Here is a 12,490-nt window from a genome sequence, read left to right as displayed (position 1 = left end):
ATATAAATTGCATTTCGAGGCTCATGTTAAATAATGTAAAAGTAATGTTTCGTATTTAACCTCGTAATTTTCTTTTTTCGACCTATGCTTCGTACATTGTAACATATATACATGCATGTGGGTATGTATATATGTATCGTTTCTGAGTTTAAGATATTTATTTATAAAAAAAACACGAACGATGATGATACACATGTAATTTCCTTGATTGTAAAGAAATTCCCTGCGCCAACAAATTTTATTTATTTGTTGCGCACATATTATTGTACATTCTATACGAAGAGAAAAAAAAGAATACTTCAAGACAATAAATATATAAAGAAAGAAATAAAACGTTTAAAGGTTAAGTATGTGTAGTTGAATTTTTTTATAGTTGTTACATATCATACTCAAATCAGTGTGCATAGTGTACTATAATAAATACGTACCATATCTTAATATTAAACAATTAAGCGATTTAAAGAATGACTAATTACAATATCATTGAATATTCTTCTATAGAATAAAGAAAAAAAGATGAATGAAAGAAGAATAAATTCATTAAATTTGAAAGAAAATACTACATATAATTGGCTGGAATATCAATTTCTCAGCATGTTTCATTTGTTTGCATCTGACGTTCAAGAACTGAAGTGGCATGATTTCCTACAGGACCAATTAACGGAACATCAAATTGGTTATATTCGCGAAGAAATTGTTAGCACAGCAATCGCAAATGTGCTTGAAAAATATTATTTCAAAAAGAAACTGTTCCAATTCAACAGTGAATGTGCCCGTGTGGTTTGGCTACGGTTGTTCAATGCGAGTATCCTTCATTTTCTAACTTTTCTAATTTTTACCTACTTCCTCTCTTTTTCTTATAGTGGATATTCTTAAGATTAGATCCTTATTGGAGACAGGATACAACTGGAAAGGCGATACATTTGATTGTCGATATCGAACCGCAACCTTCGTCTGTCGACTCTTGGATATTTGGGAAGGTATCGCAAATTTCTATCCAAAAATCAATACCTACACTAACATGTATTCCTCTATTACCATCGATAACTGCTACGAAGCCATTGAATAGAATCTCGCAAAAGCAACAAACAAAATTAAGATATATTAACAAAGAAAAATTAAAACAAAAGAATAAAGAGGGAACGATGATATCTTCTGAAATAAAAAAATCATGTGAAGTAGTTAATGAAAGGAAAAAATCAAATGGTTACTCGAAAAACGATAGCTATTTATCTATGCCTAAACAACATACCATAGATTCAACAGAAAGAATATATGATCAACCAAATAATTTCAAAGAAAAGAATAAGACTGACTTATTGGTAAAGATTTCAAAGCAAAATGGCAACAATAACGATGATAGTAAACAGGAAAACATAACAAATATTCGACAATTGTCGAAAAATTTAAAACAAAATAAAATGAAACTCTTGCCATGGGGAAAGGAAACAGCAGCGAAGATACCACTCCAACGATCATTGGAGAGGTAAAGTTAGTTAAAATTTTGCAAAAAGTAGAAGAAAGAGGTGGAAAAAATATTTTGTAGAATTTTATAACAATTTTTAGTAAATAAAAAAGAAGGAACTCTCATGTAAGATGTATCATTTTGCAGGATAGAGATCATGTGCACAATTTTACCAGATCACAGCGACTATCTTGAAACGAACACTTTAAATGCAAAACGAATGAAATAAGTATAGGTAAATAAAACAAATATTTTTTATAATTTTTTGTTTATTGTTAAGATCACAAATTAGAATCAACATCACATATAGGCGGTATTGAGCTGAAGAAAAACTAGATGTTTTATATATCTACAACAATTTAATCGATAAAAGGATCTGTGTATATGTTCGATGTAATGGAAATCTTACAAATGAAAGTTGTATATGGAGTAAATTTTATTAAGAAGAAGAAGAATATACGAATGAACTTAAATGAACATGAACTGATGAAAGAAAAAAAGAAGATGAAATGCATATCAGATATAACGTTCAAAATTTGTATTTTCCTCAACTTTTCGCCACATTTTTTCTAAGCAAATAATATTTAACAATATATATCAAATATAAAAAATTAAATACATGCGCGCGCGCGCGCATACCCATACGCTCTCTCTCTCTCCACACACACATACACACACTATACTTCTAATGTCTTTAATGAAGTACAAAATATATGTAACAGCGTCTTATACTCTGATTACTCCTACGTAATCAATAGAATCAGATGTTCTTTTTGCTTCTAATTTCTTTGTTGTTATAACAAGCGTAGGGAGAACGTTTTGTTTTCAACTACTTTTAATTCACGAAACTTGTCCAAACATAATTGTTCTTCGATCTATATTCTGTGTGCGATTCAATATCTCAGTTTCTTTATCGTTCCGAATACTTTTACACGCGTACAAATATTATCTTGAAATTCTAACACTGATCAGTCTTATAAAGTCATACACGTGGTTGCTCCTATATATTTTTTCGTTTTCTCTTCCAATACAGTCATTTTAAATTTCATAAACGAAGCTTATTTGATTAAAATAATATAATTCTATAAGATGATAATAATAATAAACCGACAATATCATAATTAGACAAACTGTTTCTCGGAATTATAGATATTACAAATATTGAAGAAGTTGCATGTATGTCCAATCCTCTAAAATATTATTGTACAGATTCCTATTTTATGTCAATTGTGTTTTTTTGTTTTATTACTATCACAACATTGTCACCAATCGATATCTAAGAGTATTAAGATTTTTCATACAAGAAAATCACATTGAGACATTGAAAATGAAAAAATTGAAAAGATGGGTTACATGTATGTGTATGTGTATACAGAAAGATAGATAAATTACATCAATTGATAATTAATTAATAGATAAAAAGGGATACATCATAGAAGAAAATTAGGCCAGGTGAAATTGTACAAATCTATTTGTATCAAATGAAATTACTTTAGATATCCATTGGCATTTTTGAAACTACATATCTATTCTTATTACTACTTCTATAGTTTAATTACTTTTATTTTTGTTACTAATCAAGAAAAGTTGATTTAAATTTTATCGCATTATTACGTGTAAACGCAAACAAACTACTGTTACAAATCTTACATACCAAGTCATTTCTTCGTTAAACGAAGATACAGTTTACATCTCTTATGAGAGAATGTCTCCCTACGCATATCTAGAAATTTGTATTACCAAATATTTTTAAAAATAATTCATAAAACACACTATCTACATTATTATAGAAATTCTAACCTGCAGCATTGATTGATCAGATATGTTTACACTTACATATAAAGAAACAATGATATTTAAAACGAATTACAAATGTCAGGCAATATTCAAAATCTAGAAATCACGTAAAGAAACTTTTCAACCTTAACGATACTACAAATCTTTTTATGCTTTACTATCACAATTGTCAAAACGCATAGATTCTACTTCTTTCTCCCTCGCTCTTCTCTTTACATTATACTTTACTTTTCTGCTATTCATTCCTTATGTTAGCTACCGTTAAATGAAATATATCGCGAAATATAAGCACATCAGAAAAATTGATCTGCTTATTTTGTGTAGAAAGTAAAAAAGGCCACATTGGAGCCTACTTATAATTAGAGGAGCTTCGAATAATCACAATTATCAAGATAATCAAGCAATGACTCCTGGACATAGTGGGATCATTCATTGCTGATACGATCTATATAATTTCTTTTTCTCTAAAGTGAAATCTCTACTGATCATAATAGTACCTCCCCGGGTAAGATTTCTGTAAAGAAAAATAAATGCATTAAAATGAATCCAGATCATCTCCGTTAAGTTTAAAGCGATCAATACACGACTTACTTCAAAAACTGAGGTAACAGAATATGCCAAGATGTATGATCCTGTTTCAAAGTCAAATAAAGTTCAAATGTTGATACTGTATTAGGATCACATTGTATCTTTGACAATTTCCTGCATACACTATCTGTTTCAAAGCTAATAAACAAGGTGCAACCTCTGTAATAAAAATACCATATCCATAGAAGACATAACATACTTTGAGAAAAAGTAAGAAAACAATTATTAAATAAGAAAATAGCTTACCTAAGACCGCAAGGTTCGTTCTCAGCCATACTAAGTACAGTTTTAGCAATTCTAGGTAAAAGATCAGCAGGTAACAGAACTTCCCCGCATGCTAATTGTACATGTTTTGCTCGCCTAAGTTCAACTTCCAATCGTTTTGCTAGAGCCTGACAAGCTCCGTCAAATTCTTCGGCCACTGTTCCGGCTAAACACGAAAAATATACATTCCGTTAATTACGATTATCGCTACTTACTTGAATGAACAATTATGATTATCACTATCATTGTTACGATTCTCACACTTGTTTTACAGCGAGAGACATGTTTTTAGATATGTATCCATCTAGCTGTGATTACTACTTGCGCACGCGTACACCAAACACCACAGACTATGTCTATATCTGCGTAAAGTGTACGTGCCGGCCGGTCCTACCGGCACCAACTTATTTAAGTAGTTATAATTTATTCGAAACTAAATCGTTTTATGTTATACGTCTATGTAATTATTATTATTATATTGCTTACTTATCACTTTCTAGTTAAAGAAATTCCTTCTTTTTCTTCCTTTCAAAAGAGAAAGAAAAAGAACAACAACAAAAATTAATAAAAGGAAAAATTACATTCGATTCTATGCAATCATATGTTCCGTATGACCATGATGTAACCACAGAGATATAATTAATGATTGCATAAAAATTATGGGAAAGAAATTAAACCATAAAGTAATACTCTCCGAGAGTATAAAGTACATGAATAAAATTTAAAAAACCGTAAAATATATAATTTAAAGATGACATTTGCTTATTCGTTTATTCTATGAAAAATCAGCTGATTTGGAAAACCAACTAAACAACTTTATATGTAGCTGATATCATCGATCGATCGTTATCCGTTAAATATATATGCAAGATATGATATAGTTAAAATAGAGAAAAAAAAGCTCGGGAAGAAACGTTTAAGTTAACACATAGAAGTGATTAAAAAATATTAAGTAGATTTACCTCTCGTGTTATTAAAATTCACATTTACAGGACATGGTAAAACCTCCATATTTGAGAGATATTGCACAGACACGCACAGAAATACACACAAAGAGTCAGGGAGGCACAGAACACAACTAATAATGTCACAATGACCTTCTTATAATATACAATAGTCGGATTATTTCTTCAGCGCTACGAATATATTCCGAGTTTTGATATTCTATTTTCAATGGTGGCGATTTAACAAGTTTCGCAATGCCGGCAAAATGACTTCTCTCAATTGTTTAAACAGGAGCAGCGACAGCAGTCACAGTCCTTTCTCCTCAACTTTCACTGAAAGCTTCGACACTATACTGACAAAAATAACATATCTCTTTACGTATACTCAGCATCGACACAACTGATTTGCCGACCTGATGACACGGCTTTTGTATAATTCTCCCCTCCCTCTTAATTTTTCCCTCCCACTGTTCTTTAACAGACCGCCTAGCAACACCAACTACGTGACGTTTCGCACTGCATCCACTTCGGCTATTTCCGTTTCTTGCTGTTCGGTTATCTTCGGTTCTTAATACCGCTTTCCTTCGACATCTCTTTCCTTCCGATCAACTAAACGACTTAAACAGCCCATTTCAACTTAATCGCGTAGCCTACTGCTATTTACAACGTTACTATCTTTTTCTTATGTCTTATTTACTTCAATCCATATTCTATTATCAATTTCTCAGAACTGTTATAATTTTATTGCTTATGAACAATCGCTGCTAATTTGTTATTAGTCAATAATAAATTTAATTGATTGTAATTTTCATTTCATGATACATCTTATTCCGTACACAATCACTGATATATTTTTCAATTAATTTAGATTGGTATATATATACACTTGATAAATTCATTTCCAACGCTTTAACACTTCAACAATTAATTGATTATCAGATTGATCAGAATTAATTATCCGAAAAGTATCTGTAATTCATCCTTTTGACCAACTTTTTCGTATTTGCATCTATATGTGTATGTATACGTATAAATGTTCAGTTTTCTTTTTGTTTATTCTATTACTGTTGTTCGATGATTCATCTTATTCTTAAGGTAGGTCACCTGTATCTGTTTGTCCTTTGTACAAATGTTCAGTTTTCTTTTTGTTTATTCTATTACTATTGTTCGATGATTCATCTTTTAGAAGTTTCATCTTATTCCTAAGGTAGGTCACCTGTATCTGTTTTGTCCTTTGTACAAATGTTCAGTTTTCTTTTTATTTATTTTATTCTTATTGTTCGATGATTCATCTTTTAGAAGTTTTATCTTATTCCTAAGGTAGGTCACCTGTATTTGTTTTGTTCTTTTGTACATCTAGTACTTATCTTTTTTATGAATCATTTAATATGCAGAGCAAATGTTTTATTATCTTGCATCATCACATTATTTTACTATCGGTGCATGAAATACAACTAGTGTCAGTATTAGCGAAAATAAAAATAAAAATGTATAATAATTCGTTAGGAAACGTAATTCTAGATTTCTTGATATATACATACAGATATTTAAATATGTATGTACATAGATATCGTGAGTCTAAAATCATACAAAATCGTGTCCATGTACAAAACAAACAGAAAACAAAATTGTACGTTATTGTATCTTTTAATGTTGTCAGTTTTGTACATAATTTCTTTTTATTATTTTTATGTTTTATATTTAATATGTAATGAGAGAAATATATTTTTCCGTTAGTGATTAGGAAAATTTTGCACAAATTATATTGTATTTATAATATGATAAAATGAGTATTAAAATGAGTAGTAAAATTACTATCAAGACTCTCACCGATAAAAATGATAGTGTGAATTGAAACTGTAATGAAAATTTATCTTTTTTTTCATATTGTTCTATTTCATCTTTTCATCATATTATGTTTACACATATGTACCAAAAACGAGCTGTAAAAAGATTAAAACAAGATACGAGTTATAATTCGTTCATTGATGTTTCTTAGTTCAACAAATAAAGCATAGAATGAAATGCAGATCTGATTATTCATTGCATGAGTAAATCATTAAAATTTTATCGTAATCCTATCATTAATACGATCCTGCGCTTGTTTTTCATCGCGATATTCGATTTTAAAATAATAAAATCTCCAAATTAGCATAATAATAGATTGCAAATATATCTTTTAATCCGTTTACTCCCCGCGAATAATGCATATACAGTATTCGAGTGCAGTATACTTATCCATATTTCAAATACTTTGCTCTTCTTGTGTCTTAGTCTTTATCTAGTCTCCATAAAAATAGAACTGACAACATGAGCAATGCGATTACTTTTCTATCACATATACATATGTATATACGTGTCTTGATTATACTGCATTATATGTAATTATTCATATATTTTATTTACGTATTTAGATAATGTTAAGGTATCTAATTATATATGTTTGTTCATTCGCAATGTCCATCGAAAGCTATTAAGAAGTAGTAAAATTGTTCAAGAAGAAGTAAATGGACAAATTGGCTGCTATTGCTGCTTTAATTAATAAAACTAACTATATTTGTGTTATTCACATGACGAGAAATAGATAATATTTTACTTTGGACGAATAATGATGGAACATAGACCTTCGATTTTTTTTTCTTATGATGTAATGTCAATGAGGATTGCTTTGACTTTGACAATTCTTTACGTCAGCCTCGGATTGAAACAACGAAATTGTTTTCACATATTACATAATTTTGTTACCTTGGCATGTATAAATAATCTTATAATTGGTAAATAAGTCGGTTAATTTTACAACATAATAATTCCATTTTAATCATTGAAAACCATATTTTATTGTTTTTTTAAGTAGTCAACATCTACATATATGTACGTATGTTTGTATATATACATGAATTTTATTCTATATTCCAAAATTATTTAAACATCCTTTAATTGGTTTTATTTTTAATTTAGTTATATAATACCCGTAGCATTGTAAACTTGATTACATGTGTGCATGTACATTTTTTTACATGGGACACAATCACGTACATCGATTATTTGAGCAGTAATTTCTTACTTAAATCGATGCAAATATTTGTTCGTAATTACAAAATCTATTGTTCTTAAATTGCACAAAAAACGTTTCCGAACCAACGAGTTTATTGTAACCATACACATACATATTTTACAACAGATATGCGATTTCTTTAGATTCTGAATTATTTGACTGAAAAGGAGTCTATTATTTAAATTTATTCAAACTACTAGTTTTTCGTAAATTTTTCACGTTGATAAACGAATTAAATATTAGACGTTTTTGTCAAATAAATGATAAAACCCGACATACAAAATGGAACTATATGTTTTAAAAGCAGTAAGAAAAGAAATTATGTGAAATGAAAAGTGTTATTTAATATGTAAAATTTGAAAGGCTTTATTGACAATTTAAATTTTCGACATTTTACCGTCTATTAAAAATTCTATTCTTAAATGTATCAATTGTTTCAAGGCTACTTAAGGTTATAGTAGGTTATAGTGAAAGTTAGCGTTACTAACGCCCCCTATTAGACATTACTTGTTTCAGTAAGTTCTGCAAGTACGTAAAAAAAATGTCGACGACACTGTATGACGTGTAGTTTACAATTGTCAAGTTGTCAGCTGCAAAATGGAATATTTTAAAAGTAGATTAAAGTCTGTCTTAGGTTCTGCATCTGTAGAAAACGAACCATCGAGTATTGAAACGGTATTTCAAATTTTTTAATCGATTTATTTAATATTTTTGTTTTTTTATCTTCCTGACTGCGACACATGGTAGTAGCAATGTTTGTATAAGAAAAGTAAAAATTGAGTCGAAATATTTTGAGATACACTAAAATATTTCTATCTCTGCCTTTTCGCTTTCATACTGTTTTTCTTTTTGCGTCATTCACACCTTTTTCATTGGAGTAATCACACAGGTAGAGCGACTGATAGACAGGTTACAATCGTCGATGTTGTTGGATGACAGGCGAGATGCTTGTCGTGCACTTAAAGCTCTTTCGCGCACTTATCGTATCGAAGTGGGAGCTCAAGGAATGTGTGCATTACGACAAATTTTAGAAATGGACAGGACTGATTGTGAAATCATTGGTTTAGCACTTGATACACTTTGTAATATAACAAATCCTAAAGCATTTGATGAAGAAGGTAAAAATTTCATGTAGTTATATCGATCAATTTATCTTGCACAAGTTTTACTATTACTTTTATGCAAATATTATTTTCAGTGGATCAGTATTGGCCCAACATCAAAGTGGGAGAAGAATTTACAGAAATATTTATTAAAGACACAGATAGCGTGGGAATAGTTTTAACACTCTTGGAAGAATTTGAATTCAAAGTTAGGTGGCCAGCATTAAAGTTATTGATGAATTTGTCAACTAATAGATTAAAGGATATACAAGAAATAATTTTAGTTAGTCCCATGGGTGTATCTAAACTGATGGATCTCCTTAGTGATAGTAGAGAAGTCATACGTAACGATGTACATTTCTATAAGCTTGCACTGCACATAACTTTTTTATATAATTACAATGTTATTATACTATAGTTGTAAAACATATTTTATAATGTTGTAGGTTTTATTGCTTCTTATTCAATTAACAAAAGCTAATGCAAATATTCAAAAAATTGTTGCTTTTGAAAATGCGTTTGATCGTATTTTCGATGTTATTGCACAAGAGGGCAATGTAGAAGGTGGTATTGTTGTGGAAGATTGTCTACTATTAATGTTAAATCTTCTAAGGGGTAATGTAAGCAACCAAAATTTTTTTAAAGAAGGTAATATATAACTAAATACATGTTATGTTAAATATAAATATGATAATGTTAATAGTATAATACTATGTCTTAGGCAGTTATATTCAAAAATTAACACCAATGTTTCAAATATCATCCGAACTTGATGACAATCCTCTAAGCACATGGAGTCCACAGAAGGTATCAAACATTCATTGCATGGTTCAAGTCATTCGTGCATTGGTAACACCAAGCGGATCTGCTCAGGTAAGTGTTCAGGTATACAAATAATGCAATATATAAAAACAATTTTTTTACTTATTTTATACATATATATATATATATACACACACACACATATACATACATGTAAAGGCAGTATCGAATTGTCAACACATTATGAGAGCCTGTGGTCTTCTACAAGCTTTGTGTAACATATTGATGGCTAATGGTGTACCTGCGGATGTACTGACTGAGACTATTAATACAGTGGCTGAAGTTATTAGGGGAAATTCCAGTAACCAAGAATTTTTAGCTGGAGTAATGGCACCTAGCAATCCTCCTAGGTATTTTTATGTATATATTATATATTTTAAATATCATAAATTTACCGTATTAACACATTTCTAACACTCACATAATTCATTTAGACCTGCGATTGTTGTCTTACTTATGTCTATGGTGAATGAAAAGCAACCATTTGCTTTAAGATGTTCCGTTCTCTACTGCTTTCAATGTTTTTTATATAAAAATGAAACGGGACAAACTCAGCTTATTCAAACTTTGTTACCTCAGGGAAATGAAATGCCATCATTGACGACAGGTTTGTGAAAAGCTATTTTCATGTTTATTTTACAAATAGTTTTATATTGCAATATATACTGAACCAGAAAAATTTTACGAACATAATATTGCTAGGACAGTTGTTATGTGGAGGTTTATTTTCCTCTGATTCCTTATCGAATTGGTTTTCTGCCGTGGCATTGTCTTATGCATTGATCGACGACAATACACAGAAGGAACAATTGTTACGTGTATTACTTGCAACAAATATTGGAAAACCACCAGTGACCTTGATGCAACAATGTGTCATGTTACTGCAACAGGGCAATAAAATACAATGCAAATTAGGTCTTCTAATACTACTTTGCAGATGGATTGCACATTGTCTAACTGCTGTTAAATCATTCTTGCTTATTGATTCATCCGTAGCTTATTTAACAGCTCTGTTATCATCACAGGAGAATAACGATGATTTGCAAGAAACATTATTACAAAGTATGTGCGCCATACTTATTGGGTTGTGTGTACATTTTAATGATAATAGTATTTCTAACTACACAAAGGTAACACCAAAGACAAAAGAAATAAGACATATTTGTAATGCTAACATTATATCCTATATTTTTGTTCTATCTTTTAGGAAAAATTATGTAATTTAATCGAAAATAGAATAGGATTAGAAAGATTTCAAGATGCTATCGGTGGTCTTGCTAGACACGAGGTATATTCTAGAACTTTAAAACATCCTCAACCCTCGGCGAAGAATCCTTCTGAACTTTTATTAGATCATGAATTTTGTAGACTATCAAAAACGTTGGAGGGTAATTATCATATTTATGATTCATTCTGTTAATATAAGCTATGAAAATTGCAACTATGTGTGTACTTTATAGGTGTGATCATAAAGTCAGTTTTAGACGGAAGTAGCTTGCATCATAAAAATGAGATTACAACACCTACTTTGTCGGACTCTGTTTTAGTAGCTCAATATAAAGAGCTTATTCGAGACCAAGATTTTCAAATACAAAAGCTGAATCAACTTACGGAATCACTCGTAAAAGAAAAAAACGAACTTGAAGTATGGTATACAGTACATTTTCATGGATAATGTTTTGTTTACGAGATGGTATTTGTGAATTTTTAATTGATATTTACTTAATGTAGGCACAAGTACACGATCTTCGATCAACTATTAGTCATTTAAAGGATCAAAATTTAGTTTTACGAGCAGCACAAACTAATTTACAATCGGAAGAAAGTGAATCCAATAGTGTTATAATCAACGAAGGTTGCACAAAAGAGGCAGAAAAATATAAAACTGTGATTGCAGAGTTAGAAATTCGTTTAGTAGAATATGCTTCAATGGTAAAAAAATATGAAACTGACTTCGAACGTAAGTTAAAAGAAAAATCTGAGGAATTAGAAAAAATGAAGAAAGACCAAGAAGATCTTTTAGAACTTTTAGCAGAAGATGAAAGCAAAATTATGCGTTACGAAGAAAAATTGGCTGCATTAGGTGAGAAAGTACGTAATTTTGTTAAAATATTTTCTGTTGGATAAAAGCTCCATAAAAGGTAATAATTTTAATATTTGTTTTTTTCTCTTAGATCGAGACGGATGAAAGTTCTATTGAATTAGACACCGATGATCAAGCAGAATCCAACAATCTCGTCGATCGTATTGAATGATTGATATCGCCTTAAAACTCGAAAACTCTTACAATAGACTAATAGCAGTTCAAAAAGACTCTTATTTCGATGATATTTTTTATTGTTTTTTTTCACATTTTCTTCCTATCTGTTTGTTTAAAATAATAATAAATCAATGTATTGTGATAATACGATAAATTATAAATATTAGCAAGAATCTAAATCACTGATAAATA

The 12,490-nt window shown here is 30.0% G+C and overlaps 3 protein-coding genes across 6 annotated transcripts; 2 read left to right on the top strand and 1 right to left on the bottom strand.

The window, feature by feature from the left end:
* The first annotated feature begins 77 nt into the window (after positions 1-77).
* LOC117208183 lies at positions 78-2,076 on the top strand. 2 transcript variants are annotated; one of them, XM_033449144.1, is made up of 4 exons: positions 78-342; positions 652-801; positions 864-1,486; positions 1,613-2,076. In XM_033449144.1, exons 1-4 carry the CDS (start codon positions 112-114, stop codon positions 1,692-1,694), a joined length of 1,086 nt encoding a protein of 361 aa, XP_033305035.1. In that variant the 5' UTR covers positions 78-111; the 3' UTR covers positions 1,695-2,076. The 2 variants fall into 2 exon arrangements, with proteins under 2 accessions (XP_033305035.1, XP_033305036.1); XM_033449145.1 differs by lacking the exon at positions 78-342 and having other exon boundaries at positions 360-801.
* Positions 2,077-2,241: 165 nt separating this feature from the next.
* Positions 2,242-5,473, bottom strand: LOC117208189 (protein charybde-like). The gene is made up of 4 exons (XM_033449156.1): positions 5,077-5,473; positions 4,097-4,280; positions 3,854-4,009; positions 2,242-3,776 (listed from the first exon to the last, which is right to left on the bottom strand). The coding sequence occupies exons 1-4, from the start codon at positions 5,123-5,125 to the stop codon at positions 3,692-3,694; spliced, it is 474 nt and encodes a 157-aa protein (XP_033305047.1). The 5' UTR covers positions 5,126-5,473; the 3' UTR covers positions 2,242-3,691.
* Positions 5,474-8,538: 3,065 nt separating this feature from the next.
* Positions 8,539-12,335, top strand: LOC117208125 (general vesicular transport factor p115). 3 transcript variants are annotated; one of them, XM_033449009.1, is made up of 12 exons: positions 8,539-8,788; positions 9,003-9,231; positions 9,312-9,568; positions 9,663-9,864; positions 9,938-10,089; positions 10,198-10,388; positions 10,473-10,645; positions 10,741-11,168; positions 11,246-11,426; positions 11,499-11,683; positions 11,770-12,129; positions 12,213-12,335. In XM_033449009.1, the coding sequence occupies exons 1-12, from the start codon at positions 8,711-8,713 to the stop codon at positions 12,291-12,293; spliced, it is 2,517 nt and encodes an 838-aa protein (XP_033304900.1). In that variant the 5' UTR covers positions 8,539-8,710; the 3' UTR covers positions 12,294-12,335. The 3 variants fall into 3 exon arrangements, with proteins under 3 accessions (XP_033304900.1, XP_033304902.1, XP_033304901.1); XM_033449011.1 differs by having other exon boundaries at positions 8,640-8,788; positions 9,007-9,231; XM_033449010.1 differs by having other exon boundaries at positions 8,711-8,788; positions 11,770-12,121.
* The last annotated feature ends 155 nt before the right edge of the window (positions 12,336-12,490 follow it).

Source organism: Bombus bifarius, unplaced genomic scaffold (genome assembly GCF_011952205.1).
Source record: "Bombus bifarius isolate JDL3187 unplaced genomic scaffold, Bbif_JDL3187 scf7180000008056, whole genome shotgun sequence".
Taxonomy (NCBI): Eukaryota; Metazoa; Arthropoda; class Insecta; order Hymenoptera; family Apidae; genus Bombus; species Bombus bifarius.
Note: the sequence above shows the minus strand (reverse complement) of the source record. Positions and strands in the feature narration are given on the sequence as shown.